We start from the raw sequence: 17,605 nt of genomic DNA, 5'->3' as shown, positions 1-17,605 counted from the left end.
GGGCCCGCACAGGCCCCAAACAGCAACCTTTCCCACCGATATGTTCCCGAAGCCAACCAGGTCTCTTTGCCAGGGGTCCTGGCTGGAGTGTCGTTCCAGAACGCCGTGTGCTTTCTCACGTTCCCCCAGCTGGGCTGTGTGCTTCCTTACAGCAGACAGTCCCTGTGCGGGTACCCCCAGTTGGGCCGAGGCCATGCCTTCTGCGCACCCCATGCCATTTCAGAGCACGTCCATGCATGGAGGACCCCCCCGCCACGACCGTGAGTCCCTCCCTAGCCCCACCTGGAGTGCGTGAAGACATGTCTCGACCTGAGTAGACCCCTTCATAGTTCAAGGAGCACGAGAGTAGGCCCAGAGCACAGGAGCTCAGCTGCCATCTCACGGTATCCCGAATGACGCAACTGTCGGCATTAGGGTTTGGGAGGGGATGTGGAGTGGGCAGGACCCCCACCCCGACTCTTCTTTCTATGGACTAGAGAGCACAAGCGCCCCTTCTTGAAACCCAGCCTGCCATGGGAACCAAGACTGGGGAGGAGAGGCAGGATCCAAGCCACCCGAGCAGACCCAAAGTAAGCCCAGAGCCCGCCAAGTGAGCTGAGGGGTCGTCTCACAGCGCCCGTCGACAGCAGGGTCCCAGAGAGCCCACAGAACCTAAGCCAAGCACGGGGCTTCCTCCCGGGTGGGGGGGCACAAGGAACAGGGGGTGACCCAGAGCCCTTGTGCCCCAGAGTCTTTATCCCATGCCTTTTTGTGGGGCAAGCATCGGGGTGCAATCCTACCCTTTGCTCTTCTTGGACAGAGAAACTCTTTATCGCCTTCCCGGTGCCTAGGTAAGGTCATGGCACCAGGAAGGGTCTGGACAGATGGGGAAGACAGGAGCAAGCACTTTTGTGCTCTCTGCCCTCGTGCTCACCTGGTCTGTGGATGTTGTTGTGGGGGACGCCCCCTCCCTCACACTCCGGCAGGCTGCTCCTTGGACAGTGTCCCGGAGATCCTCCTAGAACCCCACGTCTGAGCAAATCACTTTCTCAGTCCAACCCTCCAATGCGTCCCACTGCTACGGGGGAAACACATGCCTCCTATCCCGTCCCGGCAGGCCCCACCCGGGCTGACCCCGGACCCTTCTCCAGGCGGGTCTCCCACCCTCTCTCCTCCAGCCACACCGGCCGCTCACCTCCCTACCTCGGGCCTTTCCATGTGCTGCTCTTCCTTCAGATGGCCGCCTCACCCACCGGCCTCTCCTCCTAGAAAGGCCTTCCCAGCTGAAGGCAAAGCCCTCTCCCCCAACCAGCCACTCCCCGATGGCTCTCATTCCTCTTTCTCCTGGCGCTCATCCCCATCCGGGTCGGCACTAATCACAGTTCACACTCCGAGTACTTCTCCGCGCCTCATCTGAGTCAGTCCTCACCACCTCATCCAGCAGGCTTTATTATTCCCATCTTCCAGATGAGACGACTGAGGCACAGAGAGTTCATGTGATTTGCTCAAGGTCGCAGAGCTGGTAAGCTATGTGCACTTCAACCGGACCTTTGGGGCTGCCTGGCAATCCCTCCATTCCCCTCTCCCTGTGCCCCCAAACTGCTGCTCCCTCCCACGCCCCTCCACGCCATCATATCCCTATGTCACTGACATACCCCTATGTCGGTGACATTAATGTGACCACAGAAGCCTCACAGCCTCCACAGCTGTCCTTGCCTCCATAGCCATGGCAGTAGCTCGCCCCTCCCAGGGGGCTCAGTCTTAGAAGGATCGCAAACCCTCCAGCACCTTCCTCACTGCTTTCTTCTCCCTTCTGCTGTTAAACACCCTGAAGCTTCCTGAATCATAAAACAAAGACCCTGGAGGAACCCGCCACGCTTTTCAGCTCGAGCTCAGGCACACTCCTTCTCTGGGTGAACTCCGTCTTTCATGGGCTCCGGGTCCCGTCTTTTTCTTCCTCCAACCCCGCCAGGCCAACCTCAAGCCCCTCTCTACTCACTGCTTCAACTACCACGGTGGAGTGGGTCTTTCTCAAACCTCCCTCTACCTCCTCGGCTCCTACCTTCCCCCGTCCTCCAGGCCTGACTTTCCAACCAGCAATCCCTTAACTCCTCTCGCTTTGTCCCTCCAGCCAGTTCCACAGCACCAAGCCCACTGCTCCCAGCTAACACCCTAACATCTCCTTGGATGGTCTGTCTGCTTGAAATTCGACCCATGTCTTCCTGTCCCCCCTCCTGCCGGTGGCTTCCCCATTCCTGCCATCCCCAAGGCTTATCCTTTGTCCTTCCAGTGTCCCTCATACTTGCTTCACTGCTCCAGGCTAGGGGCGTCCCCTCCTCACCCTGGGTCTATCAGGTCCCCAGGATACAACGGCACACTGTGTTATTATGCTCTCAGGACACCTCCCATCATGCCCGGCCGTCCAGGGGCTCCCCGCGTCCCCTGCCGACAGCTCTCCCACCGTGCCCGAGACAGCCTGGCCTGCTGCCTTTCTTGCTCTCCACCTCTCCTTCCTGAATCTCCCCCTCCTCCCGCTCACACCAATCTCCGAAGTCCAATTTTACCCGTTTACTCCACCAAACGTAACATTCAATTGCTCTGTTTCCTGGGTCCGGATTTTTAATGATCCTATTAAAGGCTCAAGAACAGGGGAGTCATTGGGCCCCCAAGGGCTTTGCATGATGCTGGTCATGTAGCAAGCAGGCAGTGACTACTTATAAAATACCAGTTTAATCCTAATTTAATACGGTTAATTTGGGAGACTTGCTGGCATCAGAGGGAGATTGGCTTGACCATGAGCCATGCCTTGAGTTTGGATGGTGGTTCCCACCTTCCACACAACAGTTGGTTTGTAGGTCTGCAGGACTCTGTTTGCTCCACTACCTTCTTCCTGATGCTTGTTCTGTATGTCCTGACAAGCCATCTCCCAGAGACTCCCTTTGTCTTGTGAGAGGAAGTCACAATCCCAGGGACAGCGGCCATATGGGCCATCTGGGAAGCGAATGTAGTGTCCATTCCTGACAGACCTGAAGTTCAAATGTTACCTTCAGTCCTTGCCAAAGAGGTCAAAGAACATTCTGGACCCAGAAGGCAGTTCAAATCCAAGTGGGTTTTGTAACTATGCGGTGTGTTGGCCTCTCACTAAACTTCTCGTGGCCCCCGCTTTGTAATACCTACACACATCAGGTCATGATGTTGTACACCTGAAACTAAGACGAGGCTCTAGTCGATGATTGGTCAACAAAACCCAAACCAGGCGGGATCTGGGGTGAGGTGGGCTCCACCAGACCCCATCAAAGTGACTTAGCTTCTCAAGAACCAAAAGCAATTTAGGACAAGATGATCTCACTCACAACGTGACCCGACAGAATGGACTCTGGGAGGCGGAAGGCGCTGTAGGAAGGCTCAGGGTATTACACATGGCTGCCAACATCATTCTTAATCGATCTGTTCGACGTGTTTCAAGATTCCTAATGGACACGGTAATGACAACATTAGAAGACGGGGCTGTGCTGACGCTCACCACCTCCTCCTGGAACGGAGGGGCCAGATAGCACCTGCTCTTCCAGCCCACAATGCCTGGCAAACTCAGAGTCCCAATGCCTCTCACTCTAGACCAGAGGCCATATTTTGTGTGCCTTCTGCACACCGCACTCCCGCACCCCTGCTCAGAAATGCACCGTTTGGCAGTTCTCACGAGTCAAAGGCCAGTCACTTAAAGTCCGCAGGAGAATTACATTTCAGAAATAGGAACAGAGAAATATGCAGAACAGGACTTCTTTCAGATGCACTGGGGCTTAGCTGCTCTTACTTAAGCCGCACCCGATGCCTCGGCACCATGTCCCATCCTGGGTTTCTTCCAAACATAACTGAGACTGACTCCAGGGAGGTCCCCTGATGTTCCTCCTCCTGCTTCCCTGCGGTCTGAGGCAGTCCTCGGTCTGTTCCGCTGGCCCACTGGCCCCACCTGCCCCCTGCCTCCTTGGCCCATACTGCCCACCCCCAGGACAGAAGAGCTGAGGAGCCCCCCAGAGTCCAGAGTTATGTGTCTGTGGTCCCTTGGGTCTCTTTGGCTTCAAAAGCATCAAGGAGGTGATTAACTTCCCACGTGGGGTCTTCCTGGGGAGGGCCAGGGAGCTGGTTAGCATTCCTAGAGGTTTTCTTCCATATCCCCCCCCCCCGAACCACTGCTGCACGTTGAGTCTGTGGGCTAAAGTGATGGCCTGTGGTCACCTAAGTGACCCAGAGATGCTCATAAACTCTTGCTTTGATGAGACCCTGGGACCGAGGCGATCGTGGGAACTTGGCTCGGGAGTCCGCCCACAGGATATACAGCGCGCATTTTCGAAGAATCCAGAAACACACAAACTTCAGAAAGTGAAAATATTTCCTTTCCCTTTGTGGTTTGCACATGGTAATTTCTAACCAGCCAGTGACGTCAGGGAGCAATACGTCCTCAGGGCTGGGGTCACAAACCTGCTCACCCCGGCTTGCACGGAGCGGAATCTGGGAAAACTCACTCACTCTGAAAGCGATCTATCAGGAAGCGTCTCTCCAGAACCACCACAGGAAAAGAGAAAAGGACACTGAGCCAGTGTTCGGAAGTGTATTGTCAGTCTTCTTAGTTTTCTTTCCTTTCCTTTTTCCCCCTGTACCGCATGTTCAATATGGGGAAGCAGTCTGGGATGTCCCCGAGGGCAGGCACTGGTCCTTTTTTCTCTGGCTCTTTCTCCGCACCCCTTACTCACAGCCCCAGGACTTGGTGCTGGTAGAAGTCAAACTCTGGAAGCAGAGGGCGCCCGGCTTTGGCAGCGTTCCCTACCAGGGCGCTCCAGCCTGGATCTTATCGGGGCTCCCTGCCTCAGTGCTGAACTCAGGTTCATAATGAAGCAAAATCAAACGCACGTACTGATGAGCGCCAGCTTGGGATCCTGACTGGGTCCGACAGAGTCCAGCCACCTGCTCTGCTCGCTCAGCTGCCATGTTCCTTTGGCTGGCTGCCAAGCTGGCCTGGCCACTTGCTCAGACGTCGTGCCCGAGTTGGCTGGGCTGGCCTCAAGCGGGCAGCTGGACTCAGATGCCCTGAGTTCTCGATGGCCTGGACACAGGCAGGACAGGTGGAGGCACGGGGCGGAGGACAGGATGTCCAGACCAGGAGGGACCAGGCCAGAAGGGGTGGGGTGTGACTCTCAAGATACAGGCTGCCAGGATGAGCCTGGCCAGGCACAGGGGGTTAATGAATATTTCAGTCAACATTCAGAAAGTCATAGAAATCATTGTGTGGTATTTCTTTTCCTTCTATGCATGTGTCTACTGACCTGCATCTGATTAGGACATCCTGGGGGCAGGGACTGGTCCTTTTCTCTCTCTGGCTCTTTCCCCAACCCTCGCCCTTGGCCCCAGGGCTTAGCACGGCCACCTGCCTGGCCGACTGTGAAGACACACACGAACACATCAGCAGTGCCCTCCGGTCTCCAAACTGCCTGCCCATCCTGACCTGCTCCCGTGCCCTGAGCCCCTGCCAGCCTGTCCCCTTGGTGCACTGAGGTTGCTTCTCTAGTGACAGCTGAAGTCCCTTTTGAGCCAGAATTCTGCTCCAACCAGAGAGCTTCCTCCTCTTGCTGAACACGACAGATTAACTACTCTGAAGCCACAGCAAACTTGAGATAAAAAATTAAGCCAAAATAAAGCCCCCAGCAACTCATGTCACACACTTGGGAATTTTTCTAACAAATGGTAGTGGCAAGGCAGTGACATATGTGCTGATCCTGGGAAGATTTGGGGCGTCGAGGCCCTTGGATGGCCCTGTCTCTTAACACCACGCGCCGGAAGCAAGGTCCTGCGTGCACGGGGTGGTTTGCTCTGTGCTCCTCCGGCCCCCGGCCCCATGCCCAGGGCCCGGCTTTGGCCTACACCAAGCCCTTCTGTTTCAAGCCCAGAGATGGGGGCCAGGTGGCCTCCTCCATCCTCATGCTACAATCCTATTTCCTTCAGACTCCCTGCTCATGCCCGGGGGTTGGAAGGGCGCTTTCTTTCCACTGTGCATGCACTCTGGCTCCTCTTGGGCTCCTGGGAGCTGTGGGCCAATGTATAGTAAGAGCCGAGACACGCCATGCAAGGTGGGGAATGGGTGGGAGGAGTCTTCTTTCCAAGGAGAAGAGACAAGCAGGAAGCTGAGAATGGGATGAAATGCCCCATGCTTGCCGGGGATGGCCAGGCCAGCTCCCCTCTCACCTGTACTGGTCATAAAGGTGATGATGGTACTGCTGATGCCCTCGTTGTCCCGGGAATAAACGCGCAAGGTGTAAGTCATCCCGGGATAGAGGTCTGTCAGCTGTATAGGCTGGGCCTGGGCCTTAACAGGGACAGTTTTTTTCGTGTGGTTGCCTGGGGAACAGAAACCTCAGTCAGCCTAGGACCAGGCACGAGGAGCTGGAGAGGCAGCGCTTGGGTTCCTGGTCACCGGTCAAGGGCAGAAGCGTTGGGGGTGTGGGGGCACCGTGCAGACCAGGAGGTCACCGGGCAGCTCTAGCAAGCCTTCTATGCGATGCTGACTCTCCCTATCCGGCAGCCCTTCTGCCAAGGGCGCTCTTCCTTCTCCTCAAGCTTTTTCTCCTCACTATGGTCTTAGCACTAAACAATTACGACCTACTTCCTGGGTGCGAGCTTTCCCGGGAAGGATCCGAGAGCCAGTCAGCCCCCCTCGTGGGACATGGAGGTGAGGCAGGACTCTACTTCTTGGCTCTCCCTCCTGGCTTCCCCTCTCCTGTCTCACTGTGTGGAGAGTTCACACATCAGGAGAAGCGAGTGCCCTGGCCTCTGAGGTGCGGGGTGAATGGTGGCTGTTGGGAGCTGCCATGGCAAGGATCAGACTCGGGGTGCTGATTCTCTGGATGGGAATGCCTCTGGCCACAGAGGACTGAGAGTCGGCTTTGCTCTTTCCTTACAGATCTTCGGGAGCTCGCCCAGGTGGATCTCCTGGTGGGGCGAGCTGGTTTCATTCACGGCTAAGGGGAACACCATGGTGGGTCTGAGTCTCTAGGGGCAGGGCTCTTCCTTCACAGAAGGCAGATATTTGACCACACTCTACAGTCTAATCAATATGTACCCTTGATCCTGAGATCCCATAAAGAGTGAACAGCTCAGCTCCAGTCACCTGCTCTCTGAGACAAAGTGGCCCCGGTCAGTGCCTTGGACAGGGGGCCACTGGCCATTCCTCTGTGTGCAAAGCACAGCTGAACCCAAAAGTCTGAACTGGCCTCCCCTCTCCAGTGGAGACCCCATGGGCTGTGAGTTACGGAAATCCACGCAGAAGTGAGGTTTGGCTGGTGATGGGGTGGGGGATGCTATTCAGAACCCGCATCCTGGGCAGGAAGCAAACGCAGAGCCCCATTACCCAGGTCCTCCCCAGCACATGCAACCCTAGACCTCCACTAATGGTTTCAGAAGCCCTCTTCCTTCTCCTTTGGCTGCTCTTCCCACCCCACTGCCGCCAGAGCGCGTATCGATTTCATTAAGTCATAATTAAGCCGGGCTAGCAGGCCCTCAGAGCCTGGGGGAGTCCGCGGGGTCTCTCTAATGGCATCTGCGCTACCCGCCGCAGCGGCCGCCGCCGCCCTCCCCCCTCCGCTCAGCAATGCTTACTGTCGATGTACTCAACCACAAAGTCAGTTCCGGGCCCGAAATTGTGCTTCCAGGTGATGTTGGCCCATTTACTGTTGGGGAGCACCGTGACGTTCCATATGGACTGCCTGTCGGGGGCTGGTGGGCAGGTTAGAAGAGGGGTTAGTGGTGAGGAGGGAGGCAGCTCCGGAGACACACCCATGTGCACACACACATGCACACACACATACACACGCGTGCGCGGCTCGGAAAGGGAGGACTCAGAGGAGGCTGTGCACGGGGCCCGCCAGAGCTCCAAGCTGCAGCCTCGGTGGCCGGGCCAGAGGTCAACATCCAGGTCAGAACGGGTGCAGGCAGGAGCACCTGTGTGGGAGGGAGAGCTCGAGACGGTCTGTGGGTCTGCACAGGTTGGGGCCCGAATGAAAAGTCGGTTTCGACCCATGCCACTGGAGGCTCGAACCTGGGCTCTTTCCCTTTCTAGATCCCCTGTCATGGATTGGAATGGGGCAGCGGAAGGAAACCGGAGAAAGCCCCGTTGACCAGCGTACAGACGGAGGCCGAGAGATGGGCCAGCCTCGTTCCCTTCAACCACAGACATTCTATAGGAAGGAGAGTGGGATCTCTTGAAGGTCCTGGAGAGACATGATGTGTAGGAAGGGCAGGACCAAAGGTGGGAAAGCCTTACTGGGCTCCTGAGACTAGAGAACAGTAACCCAGAGGGGTGGCTCTGGAGTCCCTGAGGTCCCTCTTGGTCAGCAAGCTCTTGCATTATGTGGAACGGGGCCTCAGATAGTCTAAGGGGACTTGGGGTCTACAGCCTCAGGGTTCCAAGTAGAGAGGAGAGCTATGAAGCCCTCCTCTCCCTCTCCTGGGCTAGCTGGGACCCAAAGAAGGTAACACATTCTTGCCTGCCAAGCCTCAGAGGCTCAGACAGAGGAAGAATCCAGTTCTTTTGGCTTCTCAGCACTAAATGGTCTCTGAGGCTTGATCTCCACGCAATACGGGAAACATTAATTATCTGGAGCCCACGAGCTGGGAGCTGCTTTATCAAAGCCCCGGTACTGTCTGAAACCATAGCCTGTGGACAGCAGAGTGGCACTAATCTTCAAGTGTAATCATTTTTCACCAGTCCCAGCAGTCTGATTACTCCACTGCCCAGCAAAGATTTCATAGCGGAGTACTAGTGTGAAGCCGTGTATTTCAAAGACTTTACAAGTGTGGCTCCTGTATATTTTATTAGCATGCGAGGGGGCACTGTCATCGGCTCACTTGTCAAAAAAAATGAATAGAGTACGGTGATGCATTTATTCATTATCTACTTGACACGTGACCGAGTCTGCAGGGCTGGGAAAGTGATAAAAGATCTGATCTTCACTTCAAAGAGGTGCCTTCTCTATGACAACCTTGTTGGATGCCGGTTGCTCCAGGTGAGTATGATTCCTGTTAGGTGAGAGGCCAAGACAGAGGCTCCACTGACAGCGCCATGGGGCATTCTCCGTGGGGAGGGCAGAATGCGGGATTCTTTACTTATCTGCCCGGGGATCCCATTGTCCCGGAGGCTTTACGCCACCCCGAATCCCAGCTCCTTGGCATCTCATGGTTCTTGCTAGTGGGAATGAACTACGAGAACTCAGGATGTGGGAGCTCGAGCTTCTTCCTCCTCAGCTCTGGGGCCTGGAATTAGCCAGAGAATTTGAGTTTAAATAGCTTGGCTGCCAAATCTGATGGTCTCAAAGGTAGTGGAGATTGGGGGACTGCTGGAAAAGGTGAAGCCATGGGGAAGCAGAATGACTTAAAAGGAGCTGGGGGAAGGCCATGCCACGGAGAGAGAGCCGGACGCTGATCGCTAAAGAAAATGTTCGAAGAGAAAGACCAGGAAGGTGGACTACGGATTGCTACGAAAAACAGAAAGCGTGACAGCAAGTATGGACGGTTCTGCCAAGTCCTGCAATGGGAGAGTTAGGGCGCATCCCTTGAAGTCTGAAAGAGACACGTTAAGGACAAAGAAAAAGTGCCATTTTACCCTGAAAAAAGTAAACTTTGGAAACATCTGGTCCTAAGACATGATAAAGATGGATGATCATTTAAAAAATCATGGATGGCAGCACCAGTCTGCTGCGTTAAGGGAAATGAGGATGTTTGAGGGTGTCCCCAGGCTCTAAGGATAAGTTCATGGGCACAGGCAGGTCCCCCGCAGTGTCTCGGGCAGTTAGGAGTCGCACGTGAGAGTCCATGGGTTAGTCCAACGGCAGCAAGGCTGACCCCTCCAGGAGGGCAAGGAACTCTGCAGGGGGGCAAGATCTGTCCCTTCTTCAGCCTCTGCACATCTGCTCGGTGACCTCACAGCACTCGTGGGGACACAGGGCCCTGTTATAAGGCAAAGATGCCTCCCTGTGGCCCCAAAGAATGCCCATTACCAAACTACTGGTGGCAGCTTCTAGTAGCCTGCCAGGCTTCTCCCCAGCCAACATCTTCCTATAGTCTGTGCTGTTTAAATTCTAGATATTGTACCTTCATGGCAAATTGATATTTTCAAGGTCTGGAGAACACACTGTCAGTTATGTGTCCCTTGTCCCCGTAGGGCTCACGTTACTTCGTGTAATGGAATTAAAGACGATACTCACACGTGCATCAAGCCTCCATCCTCATTCAGGTGCTGAGAAGTGAGGCCCCAGAAGGTAAAGGGACTTGCCCAGGACCGGGAGGGTAGGGAGGGTGGCTATCACCCTACAGCTGCCGGTGGAGGGTTCTGGATGCTTCCTGCCTGCCCTGCCAGCTGCATCAGGCTGACTCTACAGCTGGCCTGTGCACTCTGCAAGCTAGAGGCCCTCCCTGGACCGGTAGTGCAAGGGTGTTTGATGCTTGGTTCTTAGAAATAAATGGGGGTGTGTATCTGGGGGTGTGGGGGATGAGAGTGGGAAGAACAACAGAGCACCCCTGGGCATTACGGAGCTCCGTAGCAATGCTTTCCTGGAAGCCCTTCTTAAAAAAAGGCTGCAGGGGGTGGGGAGGCTGTAGATATGCTTTGCTGAGACGGGGCGAGGGAAGAGCTGCCTGGCAGGGCTGGCCGCTCCCCACTCCTCTGGGTTGCGGGGCTGGAAGTGACAAGGCCCTGCCTGGGCAGGAAGCCCTCTCAGGCCGACTATCTGGGGTTAGGCCCCTGCGCTGGCCCATACTCTCTCCTTTCCAGAATGCTCAGCCCTGAGCTGCTGCTCCCCGTGGAGGTGGAGGCAGCTCTCCCATCCAGGACCCCAGGTACTGCCTGCGGAGTGTGGGCCTCTGTTAACAGGACATGAGGCTAGACCAGCCGTGCGGAGCCGAGGAGGGCCGCCTAAGGTGGAGAGTGCTAGGTGGCGCTCTGTGTCCCCGGGCTCCCGAACCTAGCAACCCCGTGTGCTCTCCAGGTAGAAACAACGGGAGGCATCAGCCAACGGCACCCCCAGACCCGCCCTCCTACGTGGGGGCTCTGGCGGAGGGACGGGGCAGAGGGGCGGCGGCAGTACCAGATTCGGGCATCTTAGTCCCGGAGGCGGTGGTGGGAGGCCTCTCTGCGGTGGTGGCGGCAGTGGTTGTAGTGGTGGCAGCGGTGGTGGTGGCCACGGTGGTAGGTGCGACACTTGGGATGGTGGGGACTGTTGTGGCTTCGGTGGTGGCAGCGGGGGCAGTAGTGTCAGTACTGCTCACAGCGCCTGTCGCACCCACCGTGGTCGGGGGCCACGTGGGAGGAGCTGGGGGGGGAAATGTAAAACAGCCCGTCCGGTTGGTCTGGGCGGCCCTCGGCCTGGACTCGCGGCCCCGCGTGCAAGGCAGGCAGCCCCAGGGAGGAGATGGGGCTCAGTGACTAGAAGCCTCCCCCGCCGCGTGTGACGGACCGGGTCGGACGGATCACAGTGAGAGGACACAGCCATGGGCCAGGAAGAGAATGAAGCCTTGTGCATGTTTCATTTTCTTCTCATGGTCTGTGTGGCTCGAAGCCCCCAGCATGCACCCCGCCAAGAGTGAGGATGAGGATGGGAAAGGATGGACACCGAATCGCTCAGGTGCCAGGGACGGCATGGGGTCCCCAGCCAGCACCACCCAGACACATCAGCAGCACCTGGGTCTGGCTCCGGAGCTCCGGCCTTGGAGGGGGGGCAGGTGGCGGCCGTGTCCTGCAGGAGCACTGGGAAGACTCCTATTCCCAGCCATTCACTCCCAAAGTACCCTTTCTCACAGCTGCTTGAGTCCTAACACCCCCAAACCCAACGACAGAGAGCAAACAGCCCCCACTCTGGGGGTCAGCCTCCCAGTGGGGTCTGCATCTCCTGTCTCACTGTCGGCCCGTCCCCAGGCTCTCAGCTCTGGTCTGTGGCCCTGCCTCTCCTCCCTTCTTCCCTGCCCAGTGATGTTCCTTCCTGTAATTACGCCGCCCTAACTCCTCTCTTCTGAGGACATTAGGGTTCCAGGAGCCCCAGGTCCCTTCCCTTCACATTAGGATGTGGGATGGGCACTAATGGAGTCGCAGTGTCAACTGTGCTCTGTAGATGGAGAAACCCCGGGACACAAGCGAGATATATTGTGGGCCTCTTTGTTGTATAAATCTTCAGGGAGATTGGTTCAAATCTGTGCTCACCCTCATACTCTCGTCTCCCACGCAAAGTCACCCTGGATGTCGGCCACCCCTGGGTGGCTAAGTCTACCCATGTGACGTTGTCTCCATATGCCCACTTTCCTTCGACAGAAGGGTCAGGGAAGCTAACCGAGGGCGGCCCTACAACTCTCTAGGTCCAATATTACTGAAAGCCATGAGGATGAGAATGATGGGGGCAAGCCAGAGAGAGACAGACCCCCCCTCCCCTTGCCATCTCCTGTCATCTGATCATGGTCTGCTTTCTGGGACAGAAGGCAGGGATGTTAAGATGAAGGAGATCCTTGTAAACCCCCGAGAAATAGCCACACGTCAGCCCTATCTCAAAGCTCCAGAAATTTAGGAAGAGAAGATCCCCACTGCCCAGAAGGGGGCCAGGGCAGGGAGGGAGTCAGAGACAATGGCCAGAGAGCTTTTCTCAGGGGAGAATGAAGAGACCCAAGGGCTTTGCAGTAAGAGCCTGAGCAACAAAGGCCCTTTCATTCCCTTGGGTCTCCAATATGACCCGTCCCCACGGAGGAGGAGGGAGAGTTCTGGGATCCCAGCCACTTCCCTATTTGCAAGATCAGAGGCGGTACTGGACCCTGAGGGTGTGCTGACCACCGAAGTCACACTGGGTAGCCAGCTGTGTCCCACGCATTCCAAACATTCCTGGGTGGGGTCAAAGCCAACAGTGGACATCAGGAAGGCGTGGGGCGTGGCCAGACTCCCTGTCAAAGTCACCCTTCGAGGATGCATTAGTGCAAGGTGGCCCCAGGCCTGGAAAGCTCAGTGCTGTAAATGCTCAGGGTGAGGGAGTCCACCTATCCCACTCACCAAGACAGACAGACAGAGAGACACACGGAAAAGCCGGAGAGACCCCAAGGCAGAGGTCAGCTCCCTTCCAGACCTGGTCCCTTGCAGCTCCCGTGGCCACGCACACACATGGGCTTTTCCCGCTGCTCTGTGCTGCAGGAAGGACCCTGGAGAGGCTAGCTTGCCTGTCTGGGCAGGACTGGCTCTGACTTGGCTCCTTACCAGCGGCGTATTTTCTAATCACTTCTGGCAGGTAGGATGTTCATAGCGCCTTCCTTTTCCATGACTATTTAAAAGACATCGCCAAAAAGCTTTGAGGGGACAACTCTGAGTTAAAATCATCCTGTTCTGGGTAATGCACACATGGGTGGTGGTGTTACATTTCCTGGGCTCCCAGACTCAGTGGCACTTGCCCCCAGAGCTCTACACACTCTCCCATGCCCCTTGGCTCTCATAAAGCAGAGACACACGCACTTCACTCCCACAGGCCCACAGTGAGGTTCGCACATGCTTCCCTGGGCATTCCAGCAAGAAGCCCTAGAAACAGGCTACGAGAGGCTAGGTTAGAATGACTTTTTTCCTGATGCTGCTGGTCAGAGACAAGAATGGGAAATGAATCTGCAGATGTTGCATCGTCTTGCCCCTCCCCACCAATGGTCCCCTCTGCCATGTGTGACAAGGAGGAAGCATTTCTGATGACGGCCACCTAACCACTTTCCCTCCAGATCAGCATCAACAGTCTTGGTATAGGTAAGAGGGAAACAAAAGGCAAGGAGTGGCCTCCCAAGTGCCCTCCCATTGGAGTCACTGTGGAGGTGGCAGCCTCAGCTAGGCTGAGGTCACAGCTGGCAAATCACTGTTCTCTGTGACCCACTCATTAGCTGTGTCTGTTGTCCCATAGCTGGACAGGGGCAGAAAGACAGGGAGATAGGGAGGGGGAGTTGGGGGGGCAGAGGCAAGACGAAAAGGCTCTGGGTCAGGGGAGTGAGTTGTTAGAGGTTCCCACGGGTGAGACGGGAGGCAGGTTTTCATGGAGAAACTGTCCAGTACTCAGGTCAAAGGTGACCCAGAGGAGCTCATCCCCTGGGGTGGGTTTGCACAGAGGAGGTAAGGGGCTTAGAGACGGAGAGGCCCACAGGCTGGGGAGGTGCATTGCTGAGCTTGGATGTCCTCTCCAGTTAAAGCAGGACTTACGGGCTGGAGAACACGGTAGCCAATGAGCAGCAGACAGTATCAGCCTGACAATGGAGAGGAAGGCCATGGGGAGGCGGTGTCTCAGGGCGGTGGGCGGGGGCGGCTAGAGCTAGAAGCATAGCACACCTCCCCAAAGGCCATGGCAGCCTACTGGGTTACCTCATGCACACTGGAAGGTACCCCAGCCACGGCTGAGGCTTTGCCACCAGAGTTTCGGGGAACACCACTGAAGGGATGGGGAAAACTGGGGAAAGGGCTTGTCTTATTCATGTTCCTGACCCCAGAACCGGCCACGGAGCTGCCCGGCAGACATTTGCAGATCTGAGTCACAGAGGACGACAGGAGTTTCCAGACATTCCAAGGTGGAAGGTTCAGTCCAAAAATGGCCACATGGCGCACGGACGACTGTGGCCAAGCCACAGATGGCCAGGCCAGATGGGCAGCCATCCTGAGACACTACAGACCGGGTGTGCAAGAGGGTTTATTTTCAGTGGGCAAGACATGAACAGGTAAGTGTGGGGATAAAACACCCAGGTGCAGGGACGATGAGCTGGAAGGGAGCAGCAGCCTGGTCCGCGGACCCGCGTCGGGTTTGTCAGACCTGCGCTCCACGGCCTGGCACTTGTGTGCGTAGAAGGTTCTCCAGCATTTCCAGCTGAGGACAGCCGATGCCATGAGCACAACTCATTTACAAAGACGTGCACTGTGCCTCTACTGCCATGCCCCGGGGAAGCTGGTGCCCAGGAAGCACATGTGATCGAGGGTCGGAGACCCTGCAGTCACTGTGCATACCACAATGGGCTTAGATGTTTTCTAAATGGGGAGCAGAAGGTGGGGGGTTCGGAATGATCACCTCTCCCTCTCAGGTGCCACTCATGAGAGCGGCAGCGCAGGCTGGCACAGATGCTTGCTGGCACGGCGGACTCCCTGCTACCCGACCCACCTGCCTCGGGTCCCAGGGTGCCAGAAAGGGGGAGGTGGGCTGGGAGCTGGTTGACCAATGAGCTTCCAGTGGATTCTCTTGGTGTCCTGTGTTCTCCCCCTCCTATGTTCACTGAGCCCGCTTAGGCTACCCTGAGCACCTGCTAGAAGAGTTCCAGAAGAAACCCCTGGGCCAAGTTGCGCCAGAAAGTCAGGGCAGCCTGTGGAGTACAAGGATGGCTTTCTCCATGGTCCCCACACCCAGGACATGTGTCTTTCTCATATCCTAGTGGAGGCTGTTTGGGCCCTGTGGGGAGGCACTGGGATCTACCAGCCTGGGCAATGATGTGGAGGGGGCATGGGGAGCTGGGGGCGTGGAGAGGGAGGGATGATGGCTGCGCACCACCCACAGATCTGGCAGAACAAACACAAATCGAAGGAAGCAGGGTGTGCAACAGAAATAGAACCAACCTAAAATGGGGGTGGGAGGAAACCAGATCTGGTAGTCGTCTTCATAAGCCAACCCTCCAGTTCCTCACCTGCTTCTCAGTCCACCCCGCTGCCTAGAGCTTCAGGAGGTTCTAGTGATCCCTGGGCCCCTAGCCTTTGCTTTGCCAGGGTGAGCCTTGCCCTCAGCTGCAGAGGATGACAGGGAAGGAGCCGTGGGGTCCCCTGCCTAGCATCCCCAGCCTGAGGATAGGCCTTCAATAGTGACACGCCCAGCATGAAGGCTTAACAGGAGGGCAGCGGTCAGCGGGCCTCGTCCTAAGTCGAGACCTGCCCACCCGCTCCTCCCTTCTGCTGTGCTTTTAGCTCCCAGACCCCAAGAGTGGCGGCTGTTCTTCATGCTGGAGACTCTGAGAAGCTGGGTTTCTAAGGGGCGAGGGAACAACCAGCCCATGGTGCCCACGGAGACTCCAGGTCCTGGAGCACCTGGCCCTATCCAAGGACAAGCTCAGTTCCGGTCACTGCCCAGAACCCACGGCAGACGGCAGAGCTGGTGCCGGGCCCCCATGCCGCGTGCGGGCTGCATGCAGAGCGCTCGCCCCTAGGCACCCTTTCAGGGGATGGCAGCCGGACCGGAAGACAGGAGCCAGCTGCCTCCACTCACAGGCCAGCATTCCTTTCAGGGGCACGGCCGGCCACCCAAGGACGGCAGACCCCCTCTCTGCACCCCGAGCTGTCAAAACTAGGCCAGGGCCCATGTCAGTCAGGGGAAGGAATCACGCAGCTTCCAAGAAAGCTGCAGGTGCAGAGACTAGGTCTGGAGCCCGTGTGTGGGGGAGCCCCTCCTAAGCCATCCGAGGGGAACCAAGAGTAAGTGAAGAGGAAGAGGGGGAAGCTTTGACCTCCTCTGGTCCCGTCCTCCACACATAGCCTTCTTGACAGTCTGGCTTCCCAACCCCTGAAAGAGACAGTCTGGAACATGCTTTCCTCCTGGGCTCCCTCCTTCTCCACCCTAGCTGGGCGGGCTCCGCCTGCACTGTCCCATGCCATGCCCATTACCTCTGCTGCTGGTACGGTACCTGCGGTTGGAGTGGCTTCAGAACACAGCGCCCAAGATGGCCAGAGAGAGGGAGAAAGGATGAGAGAGGGAAGACAAAACAGAGCACAGGTGAAACCACAGGACAAGCGAGCAGAGAAGCGTCTGGCTCAAACCTGACCCAGACAGTGTGACCAGGGGCTGGCTACTGCCCTGAGGATGCCAACTGGTGTCCAGGGTTCATGGTCAATTCCATGGGCAGTCTGGTATGTTCCTATAGAAAACTTTCCACCCGGATCTTGGAGACCTCTCTAATACACTCTGATTCTACCTCCACTCAAGGACTACCCACTAAGGGGTGGTCGTAGGGATGGTGAATCTCAAGTGCTTTGTTTCCAGGTCTTTCCCCAAGGGTGTGTCTTCCCTGGCCAGGCTGGTCTCTATGAGGAAGGTTGGGTGACCTTCCGGGATGCCAAGAATTGTGGGCATAAAGAGGACGTCAAACCCAGTCAAAAGGATGGTTCCCGTATCTTTGGGGGAAGATGGTGAGTAGCATTGGGACAGATGGAGGAGGGGTGACCCTGTTTTGTGAACCCTCCCCCACACCACCTTGGCCTTGGAAGGCCCAGGAGCTCTCACAGATGGCAGCCCTGAGGACCCCGCTCAGAGGGTCTTCTGCCCCCTGTTCTTTCCCACCAGCAGAACTTTATGAAAGAAGAAACCCAACTGTGGATGGGGAGTCCTAAAAAGGAATTCCTGAATTTATTGCAAACCCCTAAATGGAGAAGAAAGTCTCCCTTTGTCCTCTCGTCCCCTGGGGCCCCAGAATGTACCCTGTGGTGGTCACTAGGGCTTGACAATGGCGTATTTGTTGATCTGATGTTCTGTTTTGGGCCAGGAATGGGGAAGGACAAGAGGCTCTCTTTATGTCTCTCCTTATAGAATTAAGGAATCAGGAAAGTGCGTTATCCCCTTTCTGGCCA

General features: G+C 56.5%; 1 protein-coding gene across 17 annotated transcripts in view; it reads right to left on the bottom strand.

Annotated features, from left to right (window-relative positions):
* The window catches only part of NFASC (neurofascin), a 174,994-nt gene that overhangs the window by 11,713 nt on the left and 145,676 nt on the right, over window positions 1–17,605 (bottom strand). For 8 of the 17 annotated variants that reach the window (XM_059413205.1, XM_059413213.1, XM_059413208.1 and 5 more), the window contains 4 exons: window positions 16,666–16,680; window positions 11,106–11,330; window positions 7,624–7,740; window positions 6,214–6,366 (listed from right to left, as the gene is read on the bottom strand). The exons of 4 other annotated variants lie outside the window; for them this stretch is intronic. In XM_059413205.1, coding sequence (XP_059269188.1) covers window positions 6,214–6,366; window positions 7,624–7,740; window positions 11,106–11,330; window positions 16,666–16,680 — 510 coding nt within the window. The remainder of the gene's footprint in view (window positions 1–6,213; window positions 6,367–7,623; window positions 7,741–11,105; window positions 11,331–16,665; window positions 16,681–17,605) is intronic. 5 more of the 17 variants (XM_059413215.1, XM_059413217.1, XM_059413218.1 and 2 more) reach the window with 2 other exon arrangements.

The sequence above is a fragment of the Mustela nigripes genome, chromosome 10, assembly GCF_022355385.1.
Source record: "Mustela nigripes isolate SB6536 chromosome 10, MUSNIG.SB6536, whole genome shotgun sequence".
Classification (NCBI taxonomy): domain Eukaryota; kingdom Metazoa; phylum Chordata; class Mammalia; order Carnivora; family Mustelidae; genus Mustela; species Mustela nigripes.
The sequence above is the reverse complement of the archived record's forward strand: the minus strand, read 5'-3'. Positions and strand labels throughout refer to the sequence as shown.